Source organism: Eleutherodactylus coqui, chromosome 5, assembly GCF_035609145.1.
Source record: "Eleutherodactylus coqui strain aEleCoq1 chromosome 5, aEleCoq1.hap1, whole genome shotgun sequence".
Taxonomy (NCBI): Eukaryota; Metazoa; Chordata; class Amphibia; order Anura; family Eleutherodactylidae; genus Eleutherodactylus; species Eleutherodactylus coqui.
The window spans coordinates 13,553,488-13,580,944 of NC_089841.1; the positions used below are offsets into that span (position 1 = coordinate 13,553,488).

The 27,457-nt window shown below is 45.9% G+C and overlaps 2 protein-coding genes across 2 annotated transcripts in view; both read right to left on the reverse strand.

The window, feature by feature from the left end:
- The window catches only part of LOC136629027 (oocyte zinc finger protein XlCOF22-like), a 160,818-nt gene that overhangs the window by 128,243 nt on the left and 5,118 nt on the right, over positions 1-27,457 (reverse strand). Inside the window, exon 2 of the mRNA XM_066605144.1 lies at positions 27,260-27,355. The gene's annotated coding sequence lies outside the window, so the exon portion shown is untranslated. The remainder of the gene's footprint in view (positions 1-27,259; positions 27,356-27,457) is intronic.
- LOC136629073 (zinc finger protein 665-like) overlaps positions 16,625-27,457 on the reverse strand; it is an 82,054-nt gene continuing 71,221 nt past the window's right edge. The window contains exon 9 of the mRNA XM_066605196.1: positions 16,625-17,481. Within this exon, the coding sequence (XP_066461293.1) occupies positions 16,739-17,481 (743 nt within the window). The 3' untranslated portion in view covers positions 16,625-16,738. The remainder of the gene's footprint in view (positions 17,482-27,457) is intronic.

A 27,457-nucleotide genomic window follows, 5' to 3' on the forward strand; every position in this document is an offset into this window, starting at 1 on the left:
CACATACATTTTACAGGGGTCTGCCTATACTGCTACCACAAGGATGTTACTGGGATCTGTCTATACTGTTACTACAGAAATGTTACAGGGGTCTGCGTATACTTCTGCTACAAAAATGTTGCTGGTGTCTGCCTATACTGCTGCCACATACATTTTACAGGGGTCTGCCTATACTGCTACCACAAGGATGTTACTGGGATCTGTCTATACTGTTACTACAGAAATGTTACAGGGGTCTGCGTTTACTTCTGCTACAAAAATGGTACTGGTGTCTGCCTATGCTTCTGCTACATAAATGTTACAGGGGTCTACTTATACTGCGGTGACAGAAATGTTACTGGGGTCTGCCTTTACTTCTACAGAAATGGTACTGGGGTCTGCCTATACTGCTGCTACAAAAATGTTACTGGGGCCTGCCTATGCTTCTGCTACATAAATGTTTCAGTGGTCTGCTTATAGTGCTGCTACAGAAATGTTACTGGGGTCTGCCTATACTTCTACTACAGACATGGTACAGGGGTCTGCCTATGCTTCTGCCACATAAATGTTACAGGGGTCTGCCTATGCTTCTGCCACATAAATGTTACAGGGGTCTGCTTATACTGCTGCTACAGAAATGTTACTGGGGTCTGCCTATACTGTTACTACAGAAATGTTACTGGGGTCTGCCTATACTGTTACTACAGAAATGCTACTGGGGTCTGTCTATACTGTTACTACTGAAATGTTACTAATACTGGGCTCTGCCTGTACTGCTGCTACTGAAATGTTACAGGGGTCTGCCTATACTGCTGCTGCACAAATGTTACAGGGGTCTGCCTATACTGCTGCTACACAAATGTTACAGGGGTCTGCCAATACTGCTGCTACATAAATGTTACTAGGGGGTCTGCGTATACTTCTGCTACTAAAATGTTACAGGGGCCTGCCTATACTTCTGCTACAGAAATGTTACAGGGATCTGCCTATACTTCTGCTAATGAAATGTTACTGGGGTCTGTTTATACTGTTACTACAGAAATGTTACTGGGGTCTCCCTAGACTTCTGCAACATAACTGTTACTGGGGTCAGCTTATACCTTTGCTACAGGAATATTACAGGGGTCTGTGTATACTATGGGTGCACTAAGTCTTCCCATCGTGGTGTTCTACCTATCTGGCCCCCAAAAAATCCCAGACTGACAAGGGCATGGATTGTGGGCCGAGGCCAACATGTATTTTCTCTCAAGTAACCTCAGCTATCCGGGGCACTGCAATGGGATTTCTTTATGTACCGTCTGTTGATTCCTGCTAGCCACTGTCGGGGGTCCTTTCAAGGGAGACCAGATGCTAATGTTGCCTAGGTCCAAATTAGTATAAGCAATCAATGAGCGCTCGGAGAAGACACGCTGACAACACAGAGTGTGATCAAAATGGCTTCTAGTTTATTGAAACAAAAACATTGGATTATATAGACCATAGACCACTGCCCAGGCAGGAAGGACTTTATCTTGTGGTCAGCAAATAATTGCAAGGATACATTCCTTCTTAATGAGCTATTGTAAAGCAAAAGGAGACTTAGAGACAGTACATCTTGTTAGTTTAGAACACAGGATGTTCTTGTTCACTAGATAAGAGAGACCTTGAACAGCTTCAGAGAAGTCCGTTCTCAACCACCTGTTTGTCTAACCAAAACAGATTTTGTATTTAAACTATTTATTCGTATTTTGATAGCCTAGCAACTAAATTAACCCCCTACACCACCCATGCTGTGGGTGCACACAGAATTGCAATAGCGGAGTTGCAGCTGCCTGGCAGTTTTAAAAAAACCCAGATTGACTAGGGCATGAAGTGTGGGCCGAAGCCAACATGTCTTTTCTCTCACGTTACCTCAGCTATCCGGGGCACTGCAATGGGATTTCTTTATGTACCGTCTGTGGGTTCCTGGGAGCCACCCATGCTGTGAGTGCACACAGACTTCCCATTGAGGTGTTTTACCTGTCAATCCCGAAACACTGACAGACTAGGTTAGGGTGCAGAGTGCAGATGGTTTACCCCTTGCGTTGTCGATGAGGTATCCGACATCCAAACAGAATGAGTAGTGTGTGGACACATGGAGTCCCCATTGCTATGCCACTCGCAGCACCTTGGGCTCACATACTTCCCACACAGAGTATTGCTGCATTGTGGAGATGTGTAGAAGTGCTAGGCTGGCAGCTGAGTTCCATTTATGCCCACGTTTGCAGCTCCTGACAGAGGTGGCACAGGATTGGAATGAAGATCGAACGTCAATTTCTCATTGATTCTCAACTGCATTGTGGGCTATTGGCCCCCCCTCCCTTTACAGAAGGTCGCTACCTGGCCCTGCCAACCCTTTGCAGCGTGTGCCCCTGGTTCCTCTGGTTCCTCCTCATGGCAGACGCACTTATAAATAGACATGAGGGTGGTGTGACTATGAAGCCAGCGTGTGGCATGAGGGCAGCTGAAGGCTGCGCAGGGACACTTTGGTGTGTGCTGTGGACACTGGGTCATGCGCGGGGGGGGGGGGGGGGGGGTTGGGCAGCATGTAACCCAGGAGAAGAGGCAGCGGTGTGTCCCGCAGGCAGTGATTGTGCTTGGTTGGAGGTAGTGTGGTGCTTAGCTAAGGTGTGCCTTGCTACTGAGGGTTTGTCCGAAGTAAAAATTGTTAGGGGGGGTGCCCACTCTTGCCGCTATTGTGGCTTAATAGTGAGTCCTGGGAACCTGAGATGCAGCCCTGCATGTTGCCCCTCGCCTGCCCTATCCTTTTTTTGTGTCGTTCCCATCACTTTCTTGAATTTCCCAGATTTTCACAAATGAAAACCTTAGCGGAGCATGGCCGATATACAAAAATGCTCGAGTCGCCCATTGACTTCAATGGGGTTCGTTACTCGAAACAAACTCTCAAGCATCGCGGAAAGTTAGACTCGAGCAACGAGCACCTGAGCATTTCACTGCTCACTCCTCTCTAATTATGGATAGATCTTATGTGATGCAAGAGAACAATATTCTAGCATACCACCCAAGTGGCCATAGAAGCCATTAAACATCATTTAATTAACCGCAGTAATTATTCTTGGAATTAAAGGGGTTTGTCTTAGAGAGTGTTTTATTCTTATTGGAAAACTTTTTTTTCATTTAATGGCAAATATTATTTACAGATTTCTGGAGCCCCAATAGGCTCCAAAGTTTCTCCCACTGTGGCAAAACTTTTGATGAGTTACTGGGAACATAATTACTTTTTTTTTTAGAAAGAAATCCTTATACTGGCAACGTGGTGTAACCTGCTAGATATATATACCTGTGTGTAAGTCCTGTCAATCCACGCTAACAGTATACACTGTTTATTGTGTATATTTTGGGGCTCAACGCATACGCAAAATTCTTCGCAGTTTGCTTAACATTTTGACCAAGTTCATTCTAAAGCATGATGAAGACTAGGGGTGTGGGCAGAGGCCGAGGTCCTGGCTGAGTGAAACAGTGCCTGCTGCTGAGGGATTAGTAGAGCGTCGCGTATTTACGCTCCCTATCTTCATCACAGTTTGCAGGTCTGCGTGGTAGACCATTATTAAAAGCACAACAGTGCGATCAGGTGATGACATGGATAGCGGATAAGGTATCCAGTAATTTATCCAACAGCCAGTCTTCCACGCAGTCCACTCATGCTAGCCAAGGGAGTGCACCACTGAATCCTCAGGCTGCTCCTCATTCCTCCAGGTCACTCCAGGAAAAGGAGAGATTCAGAACAGGCATACTCCCAGGAACTGTTCTCGGGTCTCTTCCCCGAGTCGGAAAAAACGGTTTCTCAGCCACCTGAGGAGTTTGTTGTGACCGATGCCCAAAATTTGGACCTTTCACAGTCTCAGGGTGAGGAGGCTGGGGACTTCCAAGTAGTGTCTCAAGAGACATTTGTGGATAATGATGATGAGACACAGTTGTCTGTCAGTGAGGTTGTTGTTAGGGCAGTAAGTCTGAGGGAGGAGCAGACTGAGGATTCAGAGGAAGAGCTGGTGGATGATGAGGTGACTGACCCGACCTGGGTTGCCAAGCCTACTGAAGACAGGGCTGCAGAGGGGGAGGCAAGTGCAGCACTAGAACGGGTTGGAAGAGGCAGTGGGCTGGCCAGGGGGAGAAGCAGGGCCACAGCAAATAATCCCCCAACTGTTCCCCACAGCACCTCTCACGGCAAGCCTCCGTGCTAGGTGGGCTAGGTGTGCGAAGGTCTGGAGGTTTTTTTATTGAGAGCGCGGATGACCGACGAACAGTGGTGTGCAGCCTGTGCCACACCAAGATCAGCAGGGGAGCCACCACTACCAGCCTGACCACCACCAGCATGCGCAGGCATATGATGGCTAAGCACCCGATGAGGTAGAACGAAGGCCATTCACCACGTGCGGGTCACACCACTGCCTCTTCCCCTGTGTCACATCCTGGCACAGATGCAATCCCCCTCCCAGGACTCTGGCACGAGCGTCTCCCAGCCTGCATCCACACAGTCAGCCCCATGGTCCTCCACTGCCTCCACCAATGTGTCCCAGCGCAGCGTTCAGCTGTCGATAACCCAAGCATTAGAACACAAGCGGAAATATGCAGCCACCCACCCGCATGCACGAGTCGCTAAACGTGCATATTTCCAAACTACTGAGTCTGGAGATGCTGCCATATAGGCTGGTAGAAACGGAAGCTTTCCGCAACCTTATGGCGGTGGCTGTCCCTCGTTACTTGGTCCCCAGTTAACACTATTTTTCCCGCTGTGCCGTCCCTGCCCTACAGCAGCACGTGTCACTGAATGTAAACCATGCCCTCATCAACACAGTTACTGGGAAGGTCCACTTAACCACCGACACGTGGACAAGTGCTGGCGGGCAGGGACACTACATCTCCCTGACATCACATTCGGTTAACCTGGTGGAGGATGGGACCTAGTCCCACCCTGGGTCTGCTCACGTGCTACCCACACCGAGGATTGGGGGTCCTACCTCGGTCATGGTTTCTCTGGCTTATTATGCCACCTCCTCAAAAACCCCCTTCCTCTTCCACCTCTCAATTACCATGTGGGAGCACATCGCCTTCAGTCGGTAGCTCTAGAGGCTGCAGCACTGCCGTGGGGAAGAGTCAGCAGGCCGTGCTGAAACTCCTGAGCTTAGGTGACAAGAGGCACACCGCCCAAGAGCTGTTTCAGGGTTTGACAGAGCAGACAGACCTGGGTTTCAACCACTGAACTTCTAACCAGGCATGGTCGTGTGTGACAATGGGCGTAACCTGGTGGCAACTATGCAGCTTGGTAGGCTAACACACGTGCTATGCCTGGCCCACGTGTTCAATCTGTTGGTACAGCGCTTACTTACTACCCCAATTTGTCGGAGCTGCTCAGCAAGGTGTGTCGCGTGTGTGCACATTTCCGCAAGTCCACCACAGATGCTGCCACCCTTAGGACACTGCAACATCGCTTCCAGCTGCCAGTGCACCGACTGTTGTGCGATGTGCCCACGCGCTAGAATTCAACTTTACACATGTTGGCCAGGGTTGACGAGCAGCCTAGAGCCTTTGTTGAATACCAGCTGCAACATGGCCGTCAGAGTGGTAGTCAGCCTCTGTAGTTCTTCACAGGAGTGGGCATGGATGTCTGACATCTGTCAGGTCTTCGGAAACTTAGAGGAGTCTAAACAAATGGTGAACGGCTATGCGGCCATTATCAGTGTAACTATCCCGCTTCTTTGCCTGCTGAGAAGGTCGCTGCTAAGCATTAAGGCCCATGCTTTGTTGCTAGCCAGACCACCCTCACATCTGTTTCTCAGCGCGTATTGGGGGAGGAGGAGGCGGAGGAGGGGGAAGAGACTGCTGCCCACACAGCAGAGGGTACCCATGCTACTTCCTTCACATCTGTTCAGCGTGTATGGGCTGAAGAGGAGGAGGAGAGTCATCCTTCTAGTGAGGAAAGTGATGTATTGCATACTGGGACTCTGGCACACTTGGCTGACTTCATGCTAAGCTGCCTTTTCCATGACCCTCGCGTTAAACACATTCTGGCCAACACGGATTACTGGGTGTTCACCCTTCTCGACCCACGGTATAAGGAGAACCTTTCCACTCTCATTCCCGAAGAGGGTAGGAGTAGGAGAGTGATGCAATATCACAAGGCCCTGGTGGAAAAGCTGATACTAAAGTTTCCATCTGACAATGCTAGTGGTAGAGGACGTAGTTCAGTGGGCCAACTAGCAGGGGAGATGCGGAGAACAAAAAGCATGTCTAGTGCAGGCAGGGGAACACTCTCCAAGGTCTTTGCCAGTTTTATGGCTACCAAGCCAGACTGTGTCACCACTCCCCAGTCTAGGCTGAGTAGGAGGGAGTACTGTAAAAAGATGGTGAGGGAGTACATAGCCGACCGTACCAACGTCCTCTGTGATCCCTCTGCTTCATACAACTATTGGATGTCAAAGCTGGACATGTGGCATGAACTTGCACTGTACGCCTTGGAGGTGCTGGCCTGCCCTGCTGCTATCATCTTATCAGAGAGGGCGTTTAGGGCTGCTGAGGGTATTATCACGGATAAGCGTTCCCGTCTGTCAACTGACAGCGCCGACAGTGAACAAAGCCTGGATTTTCCCTCACTTCTCTTCTCAACCGGTGGAAAGCAGCGTAACATAAAGATTCTTTAAGCTGGAACAGGAGAACCATGCACCCTCTACCACCCTAAAAAGGGGTAAAGTAGCTTGGTCTATCCTCTCATCTTCCTTCTCCTCCTAAACCAGCATGTCAGCATGTGGAACAGCCAATTCTTCAGAGGGCCAAAAGGCTTTGTAAAAACAAATTTTTTCAGAGGGCTGCCTGCAGGCTCTGTTAGCAAATTAAGCAAGAACGAGCTGTAGGTTTAAAAAAAAATTCAGAGTTTTACCTGCACTCTGGGAAAACAAATTTTTCAGGGGTACACCTGTACTTTTGGTACACAATTTTTTCAGGGGTTTGCCTATACTTTGTCGACCAATTTTTCAGGGGTACAACTATACTCTTGGTCAACAAATCTATCAGGGGTTTGCCTATACTTTTGGTAAGCAAATCTTTTAGGGGTTCACCTGGACTCTGGGTACAAAAATCTTTGGTTGTACAATGGGTTGTTGAATTGTGCAGATGTGTAGAAGTACTGGCATTTGAGTCCCCTTTATGCCCACGTTTGTGGCTCATGAAATTTTGTGATGAAGGTGGCATGGGATTGGAATTATGATCGTACATTAATTTATGAGGAATTCTCATTAGCATTGTGGGCTATCGCTCTCAATTTCAAAGAGGGTCGCTGCCAGGCCCTGCCAACCCTCTGCAGTGTGTGTCTCCTGTTCCTCCTCATCCAATAAGCACTTATAAATAGACATGAGGATGGTGTGGCTATCAAGCAACCATGTGGCATGAGGACAGCTGAACGCTGCGCTGGGAAAAATTTGAGTACGCTGTAGGCGCAGGCTTGTGCCTGCGTCCTGGGGGATATTGGACAGCAATGCCAGCATGTAACACAGAAGATGAGGCAGATGTGTCACTTGCAGGCAGTGACTGGTCTTGGTTGCACCTAGTGTGGTGCTTAGCGAAGATGTTCCAGCGCGTGTGCCTTGCTGAAATTGGTCTGTCCCAACTAAATTGTTAGGGGGGTGACCACCAGGCTCTTGCCCACAATTTGGCTTAATATTGCGACCTGGGAGCCTCAGATGCATCCATGCATGCTGCCCCTGCTGTTCCCTATCCATTTCTGTGGTGTTTCCATCAATTTCTGATGCTTTTAGGCGATTCACACTACCTGCCCTATGCGGAGCATGGGTAAGCTTGAAAAATGCTCGAGTCTCCCATTTACTTCAATGGGATTCGTTACTTGAACCGAGCTCTCGAGCATTCAAAAAGCTCAACTCGAGATCGAGCACCCAAGCATTTTGGGGCTCGCTCATCTCTAGTCAGGAGGATAGCTGATAGTGAATTTGTGGATACTAGACGAAATAAAATAGCTAAGAAATTTAGAGACAGACGATACTCTGATCCGTTGATAGAGGAGACAGTGTGTAAAGTGAAGAGTAAGGAGTAGAGATGAGCGAACGTACTCGGTAAGGGCGATTTCGCAATCGAGCACCGCGATTTTCGAGTACTTCACTACTCGGGTGAAAAGTACTCGGGTGCGCTGTGGGGCGGGGGGTTGCAGAGGGGAGTGGGGGGTAGCAGCGGGGAACAGGGGGGAGCCCTCTCTTTCTCCCTCCCCCCCCACTCCCCGCTGCAACCCCCCGCTCACCCACAGCGCACCCGAGTACTTTTCACTCGAGTAGTGAAGTACTCGAAAATCGCGGTGCTCGATTGTGAAATCGCCCTTACCGAGTACGTTCGCTCATCTTTAGTAAGGAGAGATCGGCACTATTGGCTACAAAGGAAAAGAATAAAAATTCAGAGGAAAAAAGAATCCCATTTGTGTCATACTTTGGCCCGGATAGTGGTAGGATTAACAGTAGAATCGGGAAACATTGGCCATTGCTTATGAAAGGATGTGATGTGAGGGAGTTTTCTGCATACCCAATCTTGGCTTACAAGAGAAGCCGTAACATGTGGGACCAGTTAATAAAGCCTTTTGTTCAGCAACATGACAGATTGACACAGCACACGCTGGCACCTCCTAGGCAGGGTACTTATCCCAGCCTGGGATGTGCCTGCTGTGGCAAGGTCAGCAAAGGTGATACCTTTACACACACCCTAACAGGCGAAAAGTTTAAGGTTAAGGTAGATATTAGAGATGAGCGAGCATACTCGCTAAGGCTAACTACTCGAGCGAGTAGTGCCTTAGCCGAGTATCCTCCCGCTCGTCTGTAAAGATTTGGCTGCCGGCGCGGGTGACAGGTGAGTTGCGGTGGTGAGCAGGGGGGGAGCGGGGGGAGAGAGGGAGAGAGAGATCTCCCCTCCGTTCCTCCCCGCTCTCCCCCGCCGCTCCCCGCCCCCCGACGGCCCCCGAATCTTTACAGACGAGCGGAAGGATACTCAGCTAAGCCACTACTCACTCGAGTAGTTAGCCTTAGCGAGTATACTCGCTCATCTCTATTAAATATACCACATATTCTGAAATGCGTGTATATCTACTAATCTGCCCATGCGGGTTAGGCTATGTGGGTCATACCACAAGAGAAATACGCGAACGCGTAAGTGAACACAAAAGCACAATCCATACACGCAAAGTAGATCTCCAGATAGATGAATATTTTATCAAAAAAGAAAACCATACCATTAGCCAATTAAGGTTAAAGATTATTGACAGTGTGGGACCATTAGAGGTGACCGGAGGTTAATGCTTAAAAGACGTGAACTGAAGTTGACCTATACGCTAGATACCATGACACCTAAAGGACTTAATCATAAATATGAAGTTATGCCACACCTTTGAAGACTCTCCAATATAGCCGTGAGTACGGAGTAGAGGGACAGTGTGTTTTTGGTCATAGAAAACTGTTGATCAATTTATACATTTTTTAAAATTTGTTTGTTGTTGCGTGTTTGTGTTACAGAGGTTGATTGATATGGAAAAATGCCTGGATCCCGGGATTCCTTAAACCTTTTGTAACACATACACAGGAGATGATGACCCATTGAAATCCCACTCTGACCGCGGTACTAGAACAAATTGAAACAATGAATAAATCAGAAACCAGAGGATACCAATATACTGGATTTGTTGTACTTGGAACTATATAAGAAATTGATGGTAGCAGTAATATATTCGTGTATTGTAAAATTATTTGGGATTGGAGTATCGATCTGGATAGTCACATGACTACATATGTGAAGAAGTTTTACATATGGGATAGATATCGAGCAGAATGGAGATGCCCATTTATATGGGAGAGATAGTGCCATTCATGGAGAGATTTTATAGGACATCACTTATTACACAGTGTAAATGTAGATGTAAAAGCATTGGAGAATATAAGCTAAATGCTGGGAACCTGCAGCGCAAGTTGTCGCCTTTTTACCTCTGCGACCTCAGCAGCCAGCGCTCTAAGCTGGTGCAACAGAACCTCAAGGGGATTTATAAGGGGGATTTACCTCCGAGAGCCCAGCACAGAAACGTCACTCACCTTCCGCCGGCTCCGCTCTGCGCATGCGCCAGCACATGAAAGAGCCGGAGCTGCGGGGCGCGGGTGAGTACACGCTGCTCTCTGCAGGCGCTCGGGTCGGGTCCCGCTGGAAGAATTCTCGCAGCCGTATCCGACCCGGCCTTCTGCAGGCGGCCTAAGTAAGGGCTGGTCAATCTGTTGCATCCTACCTGGATGTGCAATATACACAAAATAAGAATAAGCACCACTCTGCGTAACACAACCAATAAGCACGACCATGCAATGTAAATACAAAATAAACTAAGGGAAATCCTTTCTCTGCAAACCCCTACCCCGGGAGGGAGCCTTGCCTAATCGGCGGGCCGGTCGCTTCCGACAGGTGCGGACCCACACTCATACCTAGGCCACTAACAAACTGCTACCAGGGAGTCCTGAACACACGAGGAACAGTGCACAGTAATAAACTGCAGTACTTGGGTGGCTCAGACATCTGTAGCAATGTAGAAGAGCTCTAGAGCCTGGAAGTGCTCCTCACCAGCATTCCAGGAGCAACCGAAATTGACCAGCACTGAGGTAAATTCCAGCATAGCTTATATAGGGCAGGGCTGCTCAGAGCCAGGTGAGGACTGACATCACTTACCCAAACACCATGTCCCCCCAGCCCCAGGAAAGGTAGAGACACTGCTAAACCCTGGTCCGGCCTGAAAGCAAGGAGAAGACCCCAGAACAGCTGCAACAATAGCGCTCTCATTCATGTTACATGTGAATGCTGTAGGTCACTTTATTGTATCCTGCCGGAATAATAAGAGTTTGTATATTTGGAGAAGACGCTTTATGTTGTCTTCATCCGTAATGATAGATGTGTTTTCTGGATTCTAGTGGTTTTCTGGATTACAGATGTTTATTGGTAATTATTTACATTTAGTGCTCTGAATTGCTTCCCTTTGGCCGCCTGCAGATGGCTGGGTCGGATCCCACTGCGAGAATTCTCGCAGCGGGATGCGAGCCAGTCCCTCTGTATAGCCCTGTGGCTCACCCGCTCCCAGCATCTCCGAAGCTCTGTGATGTGCCGGCTGCTACCCAGCCGGCGCATGCACAGAGCGGAGCTGGCGGGTGTTTACTCTGCGAGACCCACACAGAAATAGAACATGAGTGTTTTCACGCGGACAAATCGCGGCTGTGTTCATGGGATTGTGTTTTGCAATGCAATCCTATGCAGGCGGGCACGTGCGGAAATTCTACGGGAAATCCGGCCGTGGAATTTCCGCCCGTGTGCAGGGGGCCTTACTCTTCTGTGACATCTCACTTTACTTTGATGGTAATTTCTATTTTAATTTTGTACTTTTTGTCAATAAAACAAGTTTGAACAAACCCCCCAGAAAATAACTACTTTCCTGTGTGAGTCCTGCTAGGTCTAAGAACTGATTTCTGAGAAAAACATTCCTACAATGTGAGTCTGTATTCTCACGACCAATATTTCTGTGTGAGTTCTGTCCAAGATGGACGAAATTGGCGTAGGAACAGAACCTATTCATTTGAATGAGTTCATTCACAGTAGCAATTTTTTCACTCGACCAAAAGTTAGAGTTTAACCCCTTAGTGACGAAGCCTGTTTGCGCCTTAGTGACTGAGCCAAATTTTGGAAATCTGACATGCGTCGTTCAACGTAGCATAACTCCGTAAAGGCTTTACATATCCAAGGGATTCTGACATTGTTTTTTCTCCACATGTTGTACTTCATTTTGGTTGTAAAAAGAGCCCGATATAATTTGTGTATATTTATTAAAAGCGCCAAAATTGGGAAAATTTTGAAAAAATTGTGATTTTTTTTTTTCACATTTTCAACTGTAATATCTCATATATCTTATCAAAAATTTGTACAGTATGTTTGGACATATTTATTTCCATCTGTTTACTTTATTCTGAATGCACATTTGAAAAACTTTTGTGTTTTTTTTTAACCATTTAGATGTTAAATTTGTACATTACTTTACAGCATTTTGAGGAACACTTTGTTTTCCTGCACCAAGCCAAGTTTGCAAAGGCTCATGTGTCAGAATAATAGATACCCCCACAAATGACCCCATTTTAAAAACTACATCCCTTAATGTATCCACTGAGGGGTGTCATGAGTATTTTGACCCCACCGTTTTTTTTTCAGGAATTAATTAAATTAAGAGGAGAAAAAATAAAATTTCATATTTTTGCAAATATGTCATTTTAAAGACATATTTTTTTCCTATAGTGCCCATGAAAATGAGGATTTACACCCCAAAATGGATACCCCCGTTTCTCCCGTGTTCAGAAACATACCCATTGTGGCCCTAATCTTATGTCTGGATGCACAACAGGGCCCAAAATGAAAGGAGTAGTCGGTGGTTTTCAGAACATAAATTTTCCTTGAAGGCGTTTTAGGCGCCATAGCACATTTGTAGAGCTCTTGAGCGGCCAAAACCAAAGAGAACCCCCACAAGTGACCACATTTTGAAAACTAGACCCCTTAGCGAATTTATCTAGGGGTGTACTACCTATTTTGACCCCACAGTTTTTGAATGAATTCAAGCAAAGCAAAGGGGAAAAAATGTGATTTTCGTTTTTTTGGCAATTGAATCATTTTAAAAACTGCTTTTTTTGTACAGCACACACATGAATGAAGACTTGCACCCCAAAATGGATACCCCTGTTTCTCCCGTGTTCAGAGACATACACATTGTGGCCCTAATCTTTTGTCTGGATGCATAACGGGGCCCAAAATGAAAGGAGTAATCAGTGGCTTTCAGAACTGAAATTTAGCATGAAGGTGATTTAGGCCCCATTGCCCACTTGTAGAGCCCTTGAGCGGCCAAAACGACAGAGAACCCCAACAAATGATCCCATTTTGAAAACTAGACCCCTTAACGAATTTATCTAGGGGTGTACTGTGTATTTTTACCCTACAATTTTTGTAATTTTTTTCCTACTGCTTTGCTTAGATTTATTAAATTTTTCATTTTTTTGGCAGTTGTATCAATTTAAAAACTGTTTTTTTGTACAGCACACATAGGAATGAAGACTTTCACCCCAAAATGGATATCCCTGTTTATCCCGTGTTCAGAACCATACCCCTTGTGGCCCTAATCTACTTAAAGGACACATGGCTAGGCCTATAATGGAAGGAGCACCCGTTGGATTTCAGGGTACAACGGAATAAATTCCAGGCCCCATTGCCCACTTATAGAGCCATTGAGCGTCCAAAACGATAAAGAACCCCACAAATGACCCCATTTTAAAAACTAGACCCCTTAACGAATTCATCTAGGGGTGTACTGCGTATTTTGACTCCACAGTATTTGAATGAATCTAAGCAAAGCTGAAGGAAAAAATTACAATTTTAATTTTTTTGGCAATTTTGTCAATTTAAAAACAGTTTTTTTTGTACAGTGTACATAGGAATGAAGACGTTCACCCCAAAATGGATCCCCCTGTTTGTCCTGTGTTCAAAAACATTCCCGTTGTGGCCCTAATCTACTTATAGGACACATGGTTAGGCCTATAATGGAGGGAACACCCGTTGGATTTCTGGGCACAACTGAATAAATTCCAGGACCCATTGCCCACTTGTACGGAATAAAAATTGACTCCCTAAAAATATCCCCCCTCCCCTCTGCGCCCTTTGCGGCGTTCCCCAAATCTTAGATAAAAGTAATAATGTGAACTGTGTAGTATTTCGAAGACAGGGGTAATTACGGAGGCTGGTTGGAATGGGTCCATGGGGCAATAAAATTGGGTATCCCCCCTCCTCTCCTGCTTTTTGGGGGTATTTCGTGACCTCAGTAGCGGGTATGGGGTGCAAAAAGTGGCGTTCCGTGAGTCTCCGTAAGCTTGCGGCGGTCTCGCACAGAAGACGCTCAACAAGCTGCTCCTGGAACTGCAGGAAGGCGAACGTTCACGGGGCTTCTTGTAAATTACGTATTACAGGTAGCGGTCTGAATAATGCCAGGCTCACACGGCCGTAGCTGGAATCCGCTTGCGGAGGCCCGCAGCGGATCCCAGCTGTGAGCCGGCCGTGACCCTGCGTACGGCCGCGTAATGTACTGCGCATAACTGCCTATTCACACAGGCGGTAATGCGCAGTATATATTTTTTTTGTTGTTTGTATTTCCCGCACCGTTGCTTAGCGATTATGCGGGTACCCGCAGCCCGTACACAACGTAGTTGCGTATGGGCTGCGGGTATATCCATGACCATGGAGCACAATGGGCTCTATGTTGCGGATATCCGCGGTAAAATAGAACCTGCTGTGTTCTCTTTTCTGCGAGTGGATTACGCAATTCTGACCCACTAATGTGAGCGGAATTGTGTAATCCAATGAGATTGGTCTGCGTAATATCGCGGATCAGACGCATGCAGAATCCGTAATTCCTATCCGGTCATGTGAGACCGGCCTAAGGTAGATCGCTACCTTTTTATCACGTGACCGGGGACCGCTCAACGAAGTCACTGCTCCAGGCTCATGGTGACCGTTGGTCGCTAGGAGCAAGTAGATTTTAAATTTCCTGGGCTCCCCGTCTCCTGCGCATGTGTCCGGTATTTTGCCGGCGGTTGCATGCGCAGAATCCGGTAAAGTTCACGGATGAGGATCGTGTCGGGGTGCAAATACGGAGGCCTCCGTTAAAAAGTTCCATCTCCCCTCACCAATCGCATCAGTGAGGGGAGATGAAGCTTCACCTTTTTTTTACTTTTACGTGATCGCCATTATCCATTGGATAACGGCGAACACGTGACCAGGAACCGCTCACCGCGGCCCCCCGTGAAATCTCCAGGCTCTCGGCTAAATTTTGTAGCCAGGAGCAGGGAGATTTTAAATTACGCTGGCAATCCACAGCTTTTGCGCATGCGTCCACCACTTTGGCGTCAGGCGCTTGCGCAGAAGCTAGGATAAGGACCGCGGATAAATCCGCGGGCCTTAGGTACGTCATTTCATCCTCCCTCATGGATATGATCCGTGGGGGGTGATGAGACGTAAGATTTTTTAACTTTTTTTTTAACTTTTTTAAACTTTTTTTTTTTACTTTTTACACTTTTTAAAAAAAAACAACTTTTTTACGCTTTTTTTCTTACTTTACATGATCACTGTCATCCATTGGATGACAGTGATCATGTCCCTTGTGACATCCCTCGGCTCCTGGCTACACATGGCAGCCTGGAGTAGAGGAATTTTAAATTTCCCGGGGCTCGAGCCCCTCTGTGCACGCGCCCGATGTTTATCATCGGGCGCGCATGCGCAGACGGGGACTTCGGGTCCCGGAACATCGGGACACCGCTGAGGACCGGGGGTGAGTATTTTCACCTCCCCTCATGGATCCGATCCATGAGGGGAGGTGAAATGGACACTTTTTAAAAACTTTTTAAAACTTTTTCGCGATTGCCGTTATCCAATGGATAGCAGTGATCGCGGGCCTGGGGACCGCTAACCGCGGTCCCCGGTAACACCTCCTGGCTCCAGGCTACCTTCAGGAGCCGGGAGCCAGGAGATTTTAAATTTGCCAGGGGCTCCCGGGCTTCTGTGCATGCGCGTGACGTCATTGTCTGGCGCGCATGCACAGAAGACCGCCGGCGGGTCCGGGAGCACCAGATTCATCGGGGGCAGCGCGGAGAAGGCAGGTGAGCATTTTCAGCTGCCCTGATGGATCCGATCCATCAGGGCAGCTGAATCTTTACTTTTTTTCACTGTTTTATTTACTTTTTTGCGATCGGCGCTATCCAATGGATAGCGCCGATCGCAATGCCAGGGGGGACTGCCCGCATCCTGGGATGACAGCTCCATGCTGTCGGCTACCTGCGGGCACCGACAGCATGGAGCTGTCACGTCCTCAGGTAAGTGGGCATTAATCCAAAGAGAATGCATAAAACTACGTCCTCTAGGATTAAAGCCCACTTTCTGAGGACGTAGTTTCCCCGATGGGGCAGTCGTTAAGGGGTTAAAAAGCTGCTGTATGTCGTATTCTTGTCCAAATCTCGGATGAGAATAGTACATGTAAATGTGTGGTGCCCTGCTCGTCAGATAGCACAGGACAGGGTGTCAGTCTGCTGTTTGATGCCAGTTACACCTGAGAATCTCAGGCACAACCCACTCTTGTACATGTGTACATAACATCAAGATGAAAATGGGTTGCCTCCCGTGTGAATTCTCTGATGTCTAACAAGATCTGATTTACTAGAGGAACATGTCTCACTTTCTACGCATTAAAGTACTCTCTTTCCTGTGTGACTTCTATAATGTTCAACAAGGTGTGATTTCTGTATAAAACATATCCCAAACTCTGAATATGAAAATGGTATCTGCATTGTGTGACTTCTATGATGTGCAGTTACAGCATACATTTCAGTAAAAGGAGATTTTTTTTAGTCTACATCCATCAACTGGAGGGTTAAATACTGATAGATCGATTAGAGTGCAACCACTGGAGCCCCCACCAATCCCAAGAATGAAGGGGGGGTTCATTCTTGGGATTGGTCATCTCTGCATCACTGCTGTAAACAGAGTGATGTCACTTTGAATGGAACTCTATATAAAAAAAAATAGAACAGGCAGCATATAGGGATGCAGTAAAAAGAAGTTTATTGCATCACCCCAACAGAAGCAGCATTTCGGCCCTGTGGCCTTCCTCAAGCTTGATAGGGAATAATTTCACCTAAATGGAATACTCTTTTAAAACACTTAAAGTACATAAAAATGGCTTTTCCTCTGTATGAATTCTATCATGTTTAACAAGAGATGCTTTCTGAGAAAAACTTTTCCCACATACTGAACAGGAAAATGGCTTCTCTCCTGTGTGAGTTCTGTGATGACTAGCTAGATCAGATTTCTTTATAAAACATTTTCCACATTCTAAACATACAAATGGCTTCTCCCCTGTGTGGGTTCTTTGATGTGTAACAAGATCTGATTTCACTTTAAAACGTTTCCCACATTCTGAACATAAATAGGGCTTCTCCCCTGTGTGAATTCTCTGATGTATGACAAGATGTGATTTCACAGTAAAACGGTTCCCACATTCTGAACATGAAAATGGCTTCTCCCCTGTGTGAAATCTCTGATGTACAAGAAGATGTGATTTGACACAAAAACGTTCCCCACATTCTGAACATGAATATGGCTCTGTCCCTGTGTGACGACGTTGATGTACAATAAGATTTGGTTTCTGAGTAAAACATTTCCCACACTCTGAACATGAAAATGGCTTCTCCCCTGTGTGAATTCTCTGATGGTTAGATAGATCCGTTTTACTTAAAAAGCATTTCCCACATTCTGGACACGAATACGGCTTCTTTCTTATGTGAGTTCTCTGATGTGTAACAAGATTTCTATTCGTAGTAAAACATTTCCCACATTCTGAACATGAATATGACTTTTCCCCTGTATGAGTTCTCTGATGTTCTTCCCTTCTGTGACTTTTCTTCTGCTTCTCAGTCTGTGATGAATCAGAAGATGGGCCCTGTATAAGAGGATCAGATGACGGATCTTTGCTGTGAAGGGCTGAGGAGACATCTGAGATAATGGCAGGTTCTTCATCTGTATCTTGTGTGATACCACAATCTTCTGTTTTACAGTCAGCAGATATCAGAAATCCCTCAGAGCTCCCGATACTGTCATCTGCCAAGAATAAAACTCATTTTACTGTTGTTGTTTGATAATGTTTCTGAAGCCCTGTTAAATAATGACCAATGCAATGTCATTGTACAAAGTCTGCTCCTGGGTCTAGGGGTCTCTGATTATTGTTTCAGCTCTGTTGGAGTGAGGTTATGCTCTTTGGAGTTCTGCTGCTAAAGCTAAGTAATAAACATGTTGTTTATTTCTGCCTTAATGCAGTGGTACTTTGGTTGTCTGCGTTTTCTTTCTGCTAGGTAGAGTTAGTGGCCGAGGCACGGGACGTGAGGCCCCCTTTATCAAGGCGATTACCTGGCTTTCTGGCAGTGCTATTCCTAGAAGCCAGGGTGAGGTTGTACCTTCATTCTTTTGTTTTGATTCTACATTATCGTTTTGATTCTTCAGCCTCGCATTCATCCTGGACATGGTGCGTTTTGCGTTCAGGGCAAACATGACATCCATGTTCTGTATTCCGTTACCTGGCATTATGTCTCTGAGTTTAGGAGTCTGTTACCTGGACCAATGTCTAAATTCTGTATTCTGTATCTGGTCCATGTCTTAACATGATTTATCCCCTTCAATTGTATCAGGTTTTCATTGATTTTTAATTTGGCTGAATATGGGAATATACAACAGAATCTGACAGATCCCAGAGCTTATAAATCTACACAACTATCTGCAGCCGGTGACTGAGGAGAATCTGTGACTCTTCTCTGCTGTATTTAGAGGTTACTACTCACCTGGGCGGTTACCTGTAGGAATTTCCTCTTTACACCGCTGATCGCCCCTCACATTTGTCTCTGTAGTATTAATATTGGTCAGATCTTCATCCTGATACAAAAGCTGTGAGACAAATATTGTAAAAGTCAGCAGACGGTTGGAGAAGTCGTGTGGAAGGTTTTATATGACCAGAAAAGATCATTAATCATCATGATGACCATAAATGGCCTGACAGGAGTAGTTATCTGAGCCACATAGCTGCAGGTCTAGAAGCTGGACATAGATATTAGACAATGGCTCAAAGAAACTCATGGACATGCAGAGGGACACCTGCCCCCCACAAACAGACAAACTGTAAGACAATTTATAGGTCCGGAGGGCTTTAGTTGCTAGATATAGCAGCTTAGCTCTAGTATATTGCTAAATAGCCAAGTCACCAGATGATAGTCAGATACTAGTTCTACATAGAGAAAAGTACTTACAGTGCAGTTACCTCCAGTGATTCCATCTTCTCTGAATACAGTCTTTTTTGTTTGTCTTATCCGGGCCCGGACTACCATGAAGATCTCTTTTAGCCATGAATTGTCTCTGCAAACTTTACATCCTCCCTCAGTGCAGCCCACAAAGTAATAGCACCCACTTTCTGCCCCTCACAAAGTAATAGTGCCCTGTGTAGCCCCTATATTCTACCGCTCTTTCTGCTAACCCTTTAATAGCAGCATCACAACTATCTTCTTGCCTTATTCTGATGCCTCGTTATCATTGTACATAGCATAACCTCACTCCTTCTCCTCTCTCTCAGGACAGTATGGCCGACATATTGGGGAGTAGTATACAGAGAGCACATCATTAGCCAGGACAGTAAGAGTAAAGAAAATAGTTCTGATTGTACTGCTGGAGATTCAGGAGTGGGGGTCTGGAAAGTCTGGGCTCTTGTGTAGCTAGTAGTTGCATAGGCAAAATGTTGTAGAGGTGGTATATCCACCATATATCTACAAGTGTAAGTTCTACATGGCTTGACACGCTGCATGCTGTCTCAGTGGAGGAGATCAGCGTCTACCAAACACATCCGCTGCTTGTCTCAGGGAAATAAAGGAGCAAATAGATATAAATCAAACCTGTTGGCTCCTTATTCCCACCAGCAGTCTCCACCGCCAGAAAACTGGGAGAAGATCCAGACAAGATGTAATGTCTCTGGTCAGCGGTAATCCTGCCATCTCCACTGGCCTCATCACACAAGGAGAAGACCTCTAATAAGACTGAAGACAAGAGCTTCACAGCCTTCTACAGATCAGAGGGACATCTCCATCTACCTGATGGTCCTGTAGAAGAAGAGGACGGGGACATCTCTCTGGGGTTCTTCTCTTACTGGATGGAACTGCAGGAAACACAGACAGACACTGAAGTCATTCTTTATGTACAGATAATAAAGTCCCCGTGGATTTAGTCCTGTCCATTACCTGGTGATGGGAGCGGCTGGCGGGTCTTCATCATGGCCTCCTTGTACAGATCCTTGTGTCCTTCTAAATACTCCCACTCCTCCATGGAGAAATAGACAGCGACATCCTGACACCTTATAGGAACCTGACAACACAATATACAGTCATCACCCAGAAGCCTCCAGTGCTGTTACTGTATAATGTCCCAGCATTCCCTGCAGCGTCACCTCTCCAGTCAGCAGCTCAATCATCTTGTTGGTGAGTTCTAGAATCTTCTGTACATTGATGTCCTCATGTATCAGGGGGTGAGGTGGGGGCCCCGGGATTGGGCTCAGGGGTCTTCCCCATCCATCACACACAGGGGCCCGACAGCCATCACTAGAGGTCTTCTTCACTACTGTGCAATCCTGTATATGGGGAGACATTAAAAAGAATCTGTCACCAATATTTTACTGTATATACTGATCCAAGCCATCCATTGGGATATAAGTGTATTTATCATTCGTTTTCCAGATAGAGCAACATTTCCCCAGAAATCTGCTTTCCATCGGCATGTGCTGCGTACATTTTACCCCCTTGGACTTGTCTGAGCTCTGCCCCTTCCATGATAATTAATGCATCATAGAAGGGGAAATATATAAACATAAAAACAATCACAGAAAACGGCCATTACTTACTGAGTAAGGAGTGCATATAGATGCATCCTCTCACCATGCAGGTAGCAGACTACTAAATGAGGGAGCTAATTGCACCTGTGAGGGACACCGATGAGACCGCCACTCACACTGCTTCTTGATATAGAGAGGGGTAGCCGCTTGGTGTTCCATGATAATGTTCAGAATCTCCCCCCCCCCTCCAGTGACATCATCTGTTATTACCATAGATAAGAATGATGTAATGTGACATCATCAGAATCTCTCACCTCTCCAGTAAGCTGAAAGAGAATCTCTAGGGTGAGATTTAAAATACTCTCCGCCATCTTGTTCCTGTCCTTCTCCATCCTTCACGGGTCACTGAGGAAAACTCTCTTGTCTAGAAGATATCAGAGGATTCGGTATTGTAGGAGCTGAATGGAAAGAAGATGAGACAATATACAAACCAGGCAAAATCCTACAGAAAACAACAGAATTACTGGAGAGAATGAGGGAGAACATTTAAGGAGATATTACAGGAACCTGTTATGCTGCTTGTAGTCGGGGCGTCACAAACATCTTACATCTAGACAGGCTTCTCTACACCTGGATCAATTGGACTGACAGCTGATCCAGGCGGGGATCTGCCCCAATGACTCTTCTCCACACTTCAGCTTATAAAAGTATGTATCCTGTATAACGCTGCATGAAGGTGATATCTGTTATCTGTGATTAATGTATGCAATTAAGGCATTATTTACAGCTGTGTCTTCTATGTATTCATTGGTTGATGTCTATGTTAAGTGTTATTTATACTATGTATTGTGCATTGGCTGGCTAAGCTTGACAAAGACCGGGAGTAGTCTGGTCGAAACGTTGCAGCCAATTTTTATGACGGAGGAATAAAGTTTGTTATGCTTTTTACGGCATCTGAGTGCTGCCTCTACATTATACTATTTCCTTGGATTGTGGTACCGTGGTCCAGGTTCCGTTATGAGGCTTGGCACCACTGGATCCCGCCCTTGTGGAGCAACAAGTGAGTGCTGCTTGTGTGCCACTATCTCTTCATTATTTTTGTTGTTACATTTTTATAGTGTTCATCGTACGGTAAAAATTATTATTGGTTCCCTTTATTCTGTGCATCAGCGATAAAACTTTGTTATCGTTTAAGAGTCTTAACAATTATACCTTTTTTTTTTTTTGAATTATGACTTCAGTTGCAAAATTTTGACTCTAAAATATGTTCTTTTTTAATTTCGATTTTGTGTGTTTCCTCCCGGCTTTCAAAAAATCTCTTATTTTTCTGACCACGCAGCTGAGTGTTTTTTTTTCTACGGGACGAGTTTTCTTTTTCAGGGTGCTGTTAAATGCACCATATAATGTACTGGAAAATTTTTAAAAATTTCTCAGTGGAGTAAAATTTAAAAAAGATGCAATTCCACCCTCTTTGGGCGGGGATAAGGGAGGAGTCATGTCTTTACGGAGTACGCCCTGCAGCTAAAATAACACTAACTTTATTCCATCATTCAGTACAATTACGACGATCTGATTTTTTTCTTTTTTGCTATTCTACTTTTAAAAAACAAAATATCTTTTAGAGACAAAAAGATTTGGTTTCCATCTACTGACATTTTTATATTTTTTCGCTGAGGTTGAGCGTTGGCTAAACAAATAAAGCCAAAACAAATAAAGTAGAACCTGAAGGCTGGAGTTGCTGCTAGGTTTCTACTTGATTTGTTTTGGTTCCTTTACTAACAAACCTATACCTGGATACTAGTATTAGTGCTGTACCCAGTGCCTAGATTAGAGCAATAGGGCACTGTAGTTTATCTAAACAGGGTTTGTTATTAGAGATGAGCGAACGTACTCGTTTAGGGCAATTACTTGATCGAGTATCGCTTTTTTCGAGTAACTGCCTAATCGGGCGAAAAGATTCGGGGGGCGCCGGGGGTGAGCAGGGGGTTGCGTGGGGGAGTGGGTGGGGGGGGGGGGAGGGTGAGAGAGAGAATGAGCTCCCCTGTTCCCCACTGCTACCCCTCGCTCTACCCCGCCGCCCCCCAGCACCTCCCAAATCGTTTTGCCCAAGTAGGCAGTTACTCGAAAAAAGCGATGCTCGATCGAGTAATTGCCCTAAACGAGTACGTTCGCTCATCTCTATTTGTTATCTAAACCCCAGGCACTACAGCGACAGAACACATCTTTAGTACGAGATTGAGGGAGATGATGCGTGTACTCCTGTGAGTCCTATCTAACTGTTTCACCTGGGGAGCCAGTATATAGGAACCTATTACCTAGCATTCCTTTGTCCTTTTTTGTAGACACACGCTATCATTGCTTGTGCATACCTGGACTCCATTGTGACTTGCAGAGATTAACCCCTTAACGACCGCCCCATCGGGAAACTACGTCCTGCTGTTGCAGGACGTGTATGGAGGGAGGTAGCGCCGCTATCTCCCTCCATACAGTGCGGGCATCAGCTGTTTATTACAGCTGACACCCACGGGCAATAGCTGCGCTCGGCCGTTCGGCCGATCGCGGCTATTAACCCTTTAAATGCCGCTGTCAATTCTGACAGCGGCATTTAAATCCCCCGAACGCTGTTTGGGGGTCCCGCACGCCCCCCCCCCCCCCCCCCGCGCGGTGAGATCGGGGGAGCCGTGCATGTGTCATGGCAGCCGGGGGCCTAATGAATGGCCCCAGGGCTGCCTTAGCAGACTGCCTATCAAGCCATCCACACAGGGTGGCTTCATAGACTGCCTGTAAAAAAGCAGTATGACGTAATGCTATAGCATTACGTCATACTGCAGGAGCGATCAAAGCATCGCATGTTAAAGTCCCCCAGGGGGACTTCAAAGTAAAGTAAAAAAAAAGATCAATAAAGTTTTTTTAATTGTTAAAAAAAAAAAAGTTATAAAAGTTTAAATCACCCCCCTTTTGCCATATCCATTATTAAAAAATCAAAATCATAAAATAAAAATATGTGTTTGATATCGCCGCGTCCGTAAAAGTCCGAACTATCAAAGTAGCGCATTATTTTTCCCGCACGGTGAACGTCGTGTGAAAAAAAAAAAAAAGAACGCCAGAAATACACTTTTTTAGTTACCCTGTCTCCCAGAAAAAAACGCAATAAAAAGTGATCAAAAAGTCGTATGTATTCCAAATTGATACTATCGGAAACTTCAGGACATCCCGCAAAAAATGAGCTTTTGCTCAACTACGTTGACGAAAAAATAAAAAAGGTATTGCGCGCACAAAATGACCGCAGAAAATAATTGAAAAAAATTAAATATCTTTAAAAAAAAATAAAGTACTACAGCAAAAAAAATACTATACAAGTTTGGTATCGTAGTAATCGTACTGACCCATAGAATAAAAATATCAGGCCGTTTTTGTTGCAATTTGTGTGCTGTAGAAACAGGACGCACCGAAAGAATGTTGTTTTTTTTCCATTTCTCTCCGCTAAGAATTTTTAAAAAGTTTTTCAGTAAATTATATGGTAGAATAAATAGTGCCATTGAAAAATACAACTCGTCCCGCAAAAAACAAGCGACGTCGATGGATAAATAAAGGAGCTACGATTTTTTAAAAGGGAGTAGGAAAAAACAAAAATGGAAAAAAGCAAAAAAGTTCCGTCACTAAGGGGTTAATGTCGTATCCAGCATTTGGGATTGCACCCTCTTCATTTGGGTACGCTCTTCAAGTGTTAGAAATATAAGAACCCTTTGGTTCGATACTGTGGAGAAAGGCTCCTGATGAGTCGCTCCGGTGACAGCTAAGAAATATCCTATATACAAGTACATCTAGGGCTAAACCAAAGAGCCATAGCTATGTACATAAACCTACTGACAGCCCTACTCTAACATTCTACAAACCTTTTCCCAGTCTGGTGTATATCCAGATGAGTCATAAAGTCCGATGATAGGACACCAGATACAATCAAGGACTATGTAGTTATTCAGCTGGAGGTTGGACTGAAGTCTGCACCGCGGTCCTCTGGAGCGAGATGAACTCATCAGCGCCATTGTTCTGATACAACAGCTCTTGCTGACAGAGGAGTCATCTGGGCCTTCCATTTCTTGCCCTAGATGATATGGTATACCCTGATTCCAATTCCAATTGTAATTGGAGGATATTGGACTAGATATAACACGGGCATATTAGAGTATTTTTATGCATTTACAGGTTTCCTTATTATTATTTTAGAAAAAAGTTAACAATAAAAGTTCCGTTTTAGTTATAAAGAGTTCAGTCTGTGAAGGCACCATTTATACCACTGACTGCCCTGCGACTGGGATACTTCAGTATCCTTCACTTTCTTACAGCAATAGTAAAAAACTTTTTTTTGCTAAGGGGGTCTAACACGAACGGATTTTAATTGCAGATTCTGTGTTCGCTGTTCGTGCGGAAGATCCGTGTTGGCATGGAAAGGTGTGCACTTTTGAATTTTCCTTCACACTAAGGCCTCATGTCCACGGGGAAAATCAGATCCGCTGCAGATTCTACATGGAGAATCTGCAGCGGGTCCCTCCTGCCCCGCGGACATGAGCGCTGAAAATAAGAATTTATAAGAATTTACCTATCCGTAGCGGGCGGGGACGCTCTGCTCTTCCTCACGGCTGGATCTTCTTTTTCGGCCGGCGGATGAATTCCTCACGCCGGCGGCACGTCGTCGACGTGCCGCGCGCATGCGCCGGGCACATCCGCCGAGCCGAAGCAAGGGAGATGCGGCCGTGAGGAAGAGAAGACCTTTCCGGCCCGCTGCGGGTGAGTAAATTCTTTTAAATTCCTATTTTAGGTCTCCCGCGGATCCGGACGGCTTCCATAGGCTTCAATAGAAGCCTGTGGGAGCCGTCCCCGCGGGAGACCCGCATGAAAATGGAGCATGGTCCAGATTTTTTCATGCTCCATTTTTTAAAAAATCACTTTTATTGACGATCCGCGGGTATTTATCTACCCGCGGGTGGTCAATGCATCCCTATGGGGTGCGGATCCGCGCGCGGGAGAAGAGTTAAAATCCGCTGTGGATTTTAATTCTTATTTTCCCTGTGGACATGAGGCCTAAGGCCTCATGTCCACGGGGAAAATCAGATCCGCTGCAGATTCTACATGTAGAATCTGCAGCGGGTCCCTCCTGCCCCGTGGACATGAGCGCCGAAAATAAGAATTTAAAAGTATTTACCATCCGGCGCGGGCGGAGAAGATCAGCTGTTCCTCACGGCCGGATCTTCATTTTCGGCCGGCGGATGAATTCCTGACGCCGGCGGCACGTCGCCGGCACGTCGCCGACGTGCCGCGCGCATGCGCCGGGCACATCCGCCGAGCCGAAGCAAGGAAGATGCGGCCGTGAGGAACAGCTGACCTTCCCCGCCCGCGCCGGATGGTAAATACTTTAAATTCCTATTTTAGGTCTCCCCCGGATCCGGACGGCTTCCATAGGCTTCAATAGAAGCCTGCGGGAGCCGTCCCCGCGGGAGACCCGCACGAAAATGGAGCATGGTCCGGATTTTTCCATGCTCCATTTTTTTTAAAATCCCTTTTATTGACGATCCGCGGGTATTTATCTACCCGCGGGTGGTCAATGCATCCCTATGGGATGCGGATCCGCATGCGGGAGATCCGCTGCGGATCTTAAATCATATTTTGCCCGTGGACATGAGCCCTAAAGGCTACAAATTGCATATTCTGTGAATGGAAGAAAAACCGCAGCTTGTTCTCTTTTAGCGCAGAGAGCCTCCACTGAAGTCAATGGCTGTGTGTGGTCCATCACCCATATGTAATTATTACTGCGTATGAGCGGCAGAATCGCTTGGAGCTAGTGAGCAGAATACATTGAGAGGCGAGAATATGTATTCTGATTGCTAGCTCTGAGAGGAGAGAGAGGAGAAATAGTGAGAGAGAACAGGCAGGTAGGAACTATTAGGGGTTGATCCAGGGAACAGTCTGATTGCCATTAGGGAGTCGGGAAGGAATTTTTTTCCCAAAAGGGGTAACTGGCTTTTGCTCTTGGGTTTTTTTGCCTTCCTCTGGATCAACAACACAGGAAGACAGGCTGGACTAGATGGACATTGTCTTCATTCAGCCTAACGAACTATGTAACTCTTGATTCTCTGATGGCTTATACCATATTCTGCCATACTTTTAGGTGTTTTCACACGGGCGATAAAATTGTGCAATTTTTTTTGCAATGTGAGAGTGAAAATGCAGAATTATGCAGCCTGTGCTTTTCAATGGTTTCATTCCCATTTGGGATGTTTTCACTCATGTGATGTTGCGAGATTTAACAATCACCTCATGCCCTATCTTTCTGCGTTGTGCCATTTTCTCTAGCAATTGTTTCCCTATGGAGCCTCCTTTTTATCGCATCGCAATGCAGGAACTTGCAATTTTTGTGCGATGCATTTTTCACATGACTCCTATTGACTTTTGCTCGTTCTTATTGCGGCCGGCAGTGTTGTGCGATTTTTCAGAAGAAAAAGCATCGCTAACGCTTAAAAAACACCTGAAGAAAACTGCAATTTTGCGACTATTTTCTTGGGCCAATATCATGATCGCCAGTGTGAGAATAACCTAAGTGTTTGTATTGCAGACTCATCACCCAGACCGGCTCTGGTTCAGGGAAACTAGAGTTATGATGCCCTTTCTCCTGTGCTGATGAACTGCAGAAGATCCGGGTGTTTGTGTCATAATAGGGGAGTAGAGAACGGTCATTATTAACACTCACATTAGAGCCTTATGTGGTGCAGAATGTTTAGGCAGCAGAAATATAGTACTTACAACCTGAAGGTTTGAAGATCAATCCCCGTGTGGTTCAGGTAGCTGGTTCAAGGTTGACTCATGCTTTCAAGGGCGGTAAAATGAGTACCCACCTTCCTGGGGAAGAAATAAATAGATTACCTGAAAGCTATACAAACGAGATTTATTTTTACATTAGTCTTACAGAATTACAGATTGTTAAAAGGGATGGAAGATTGT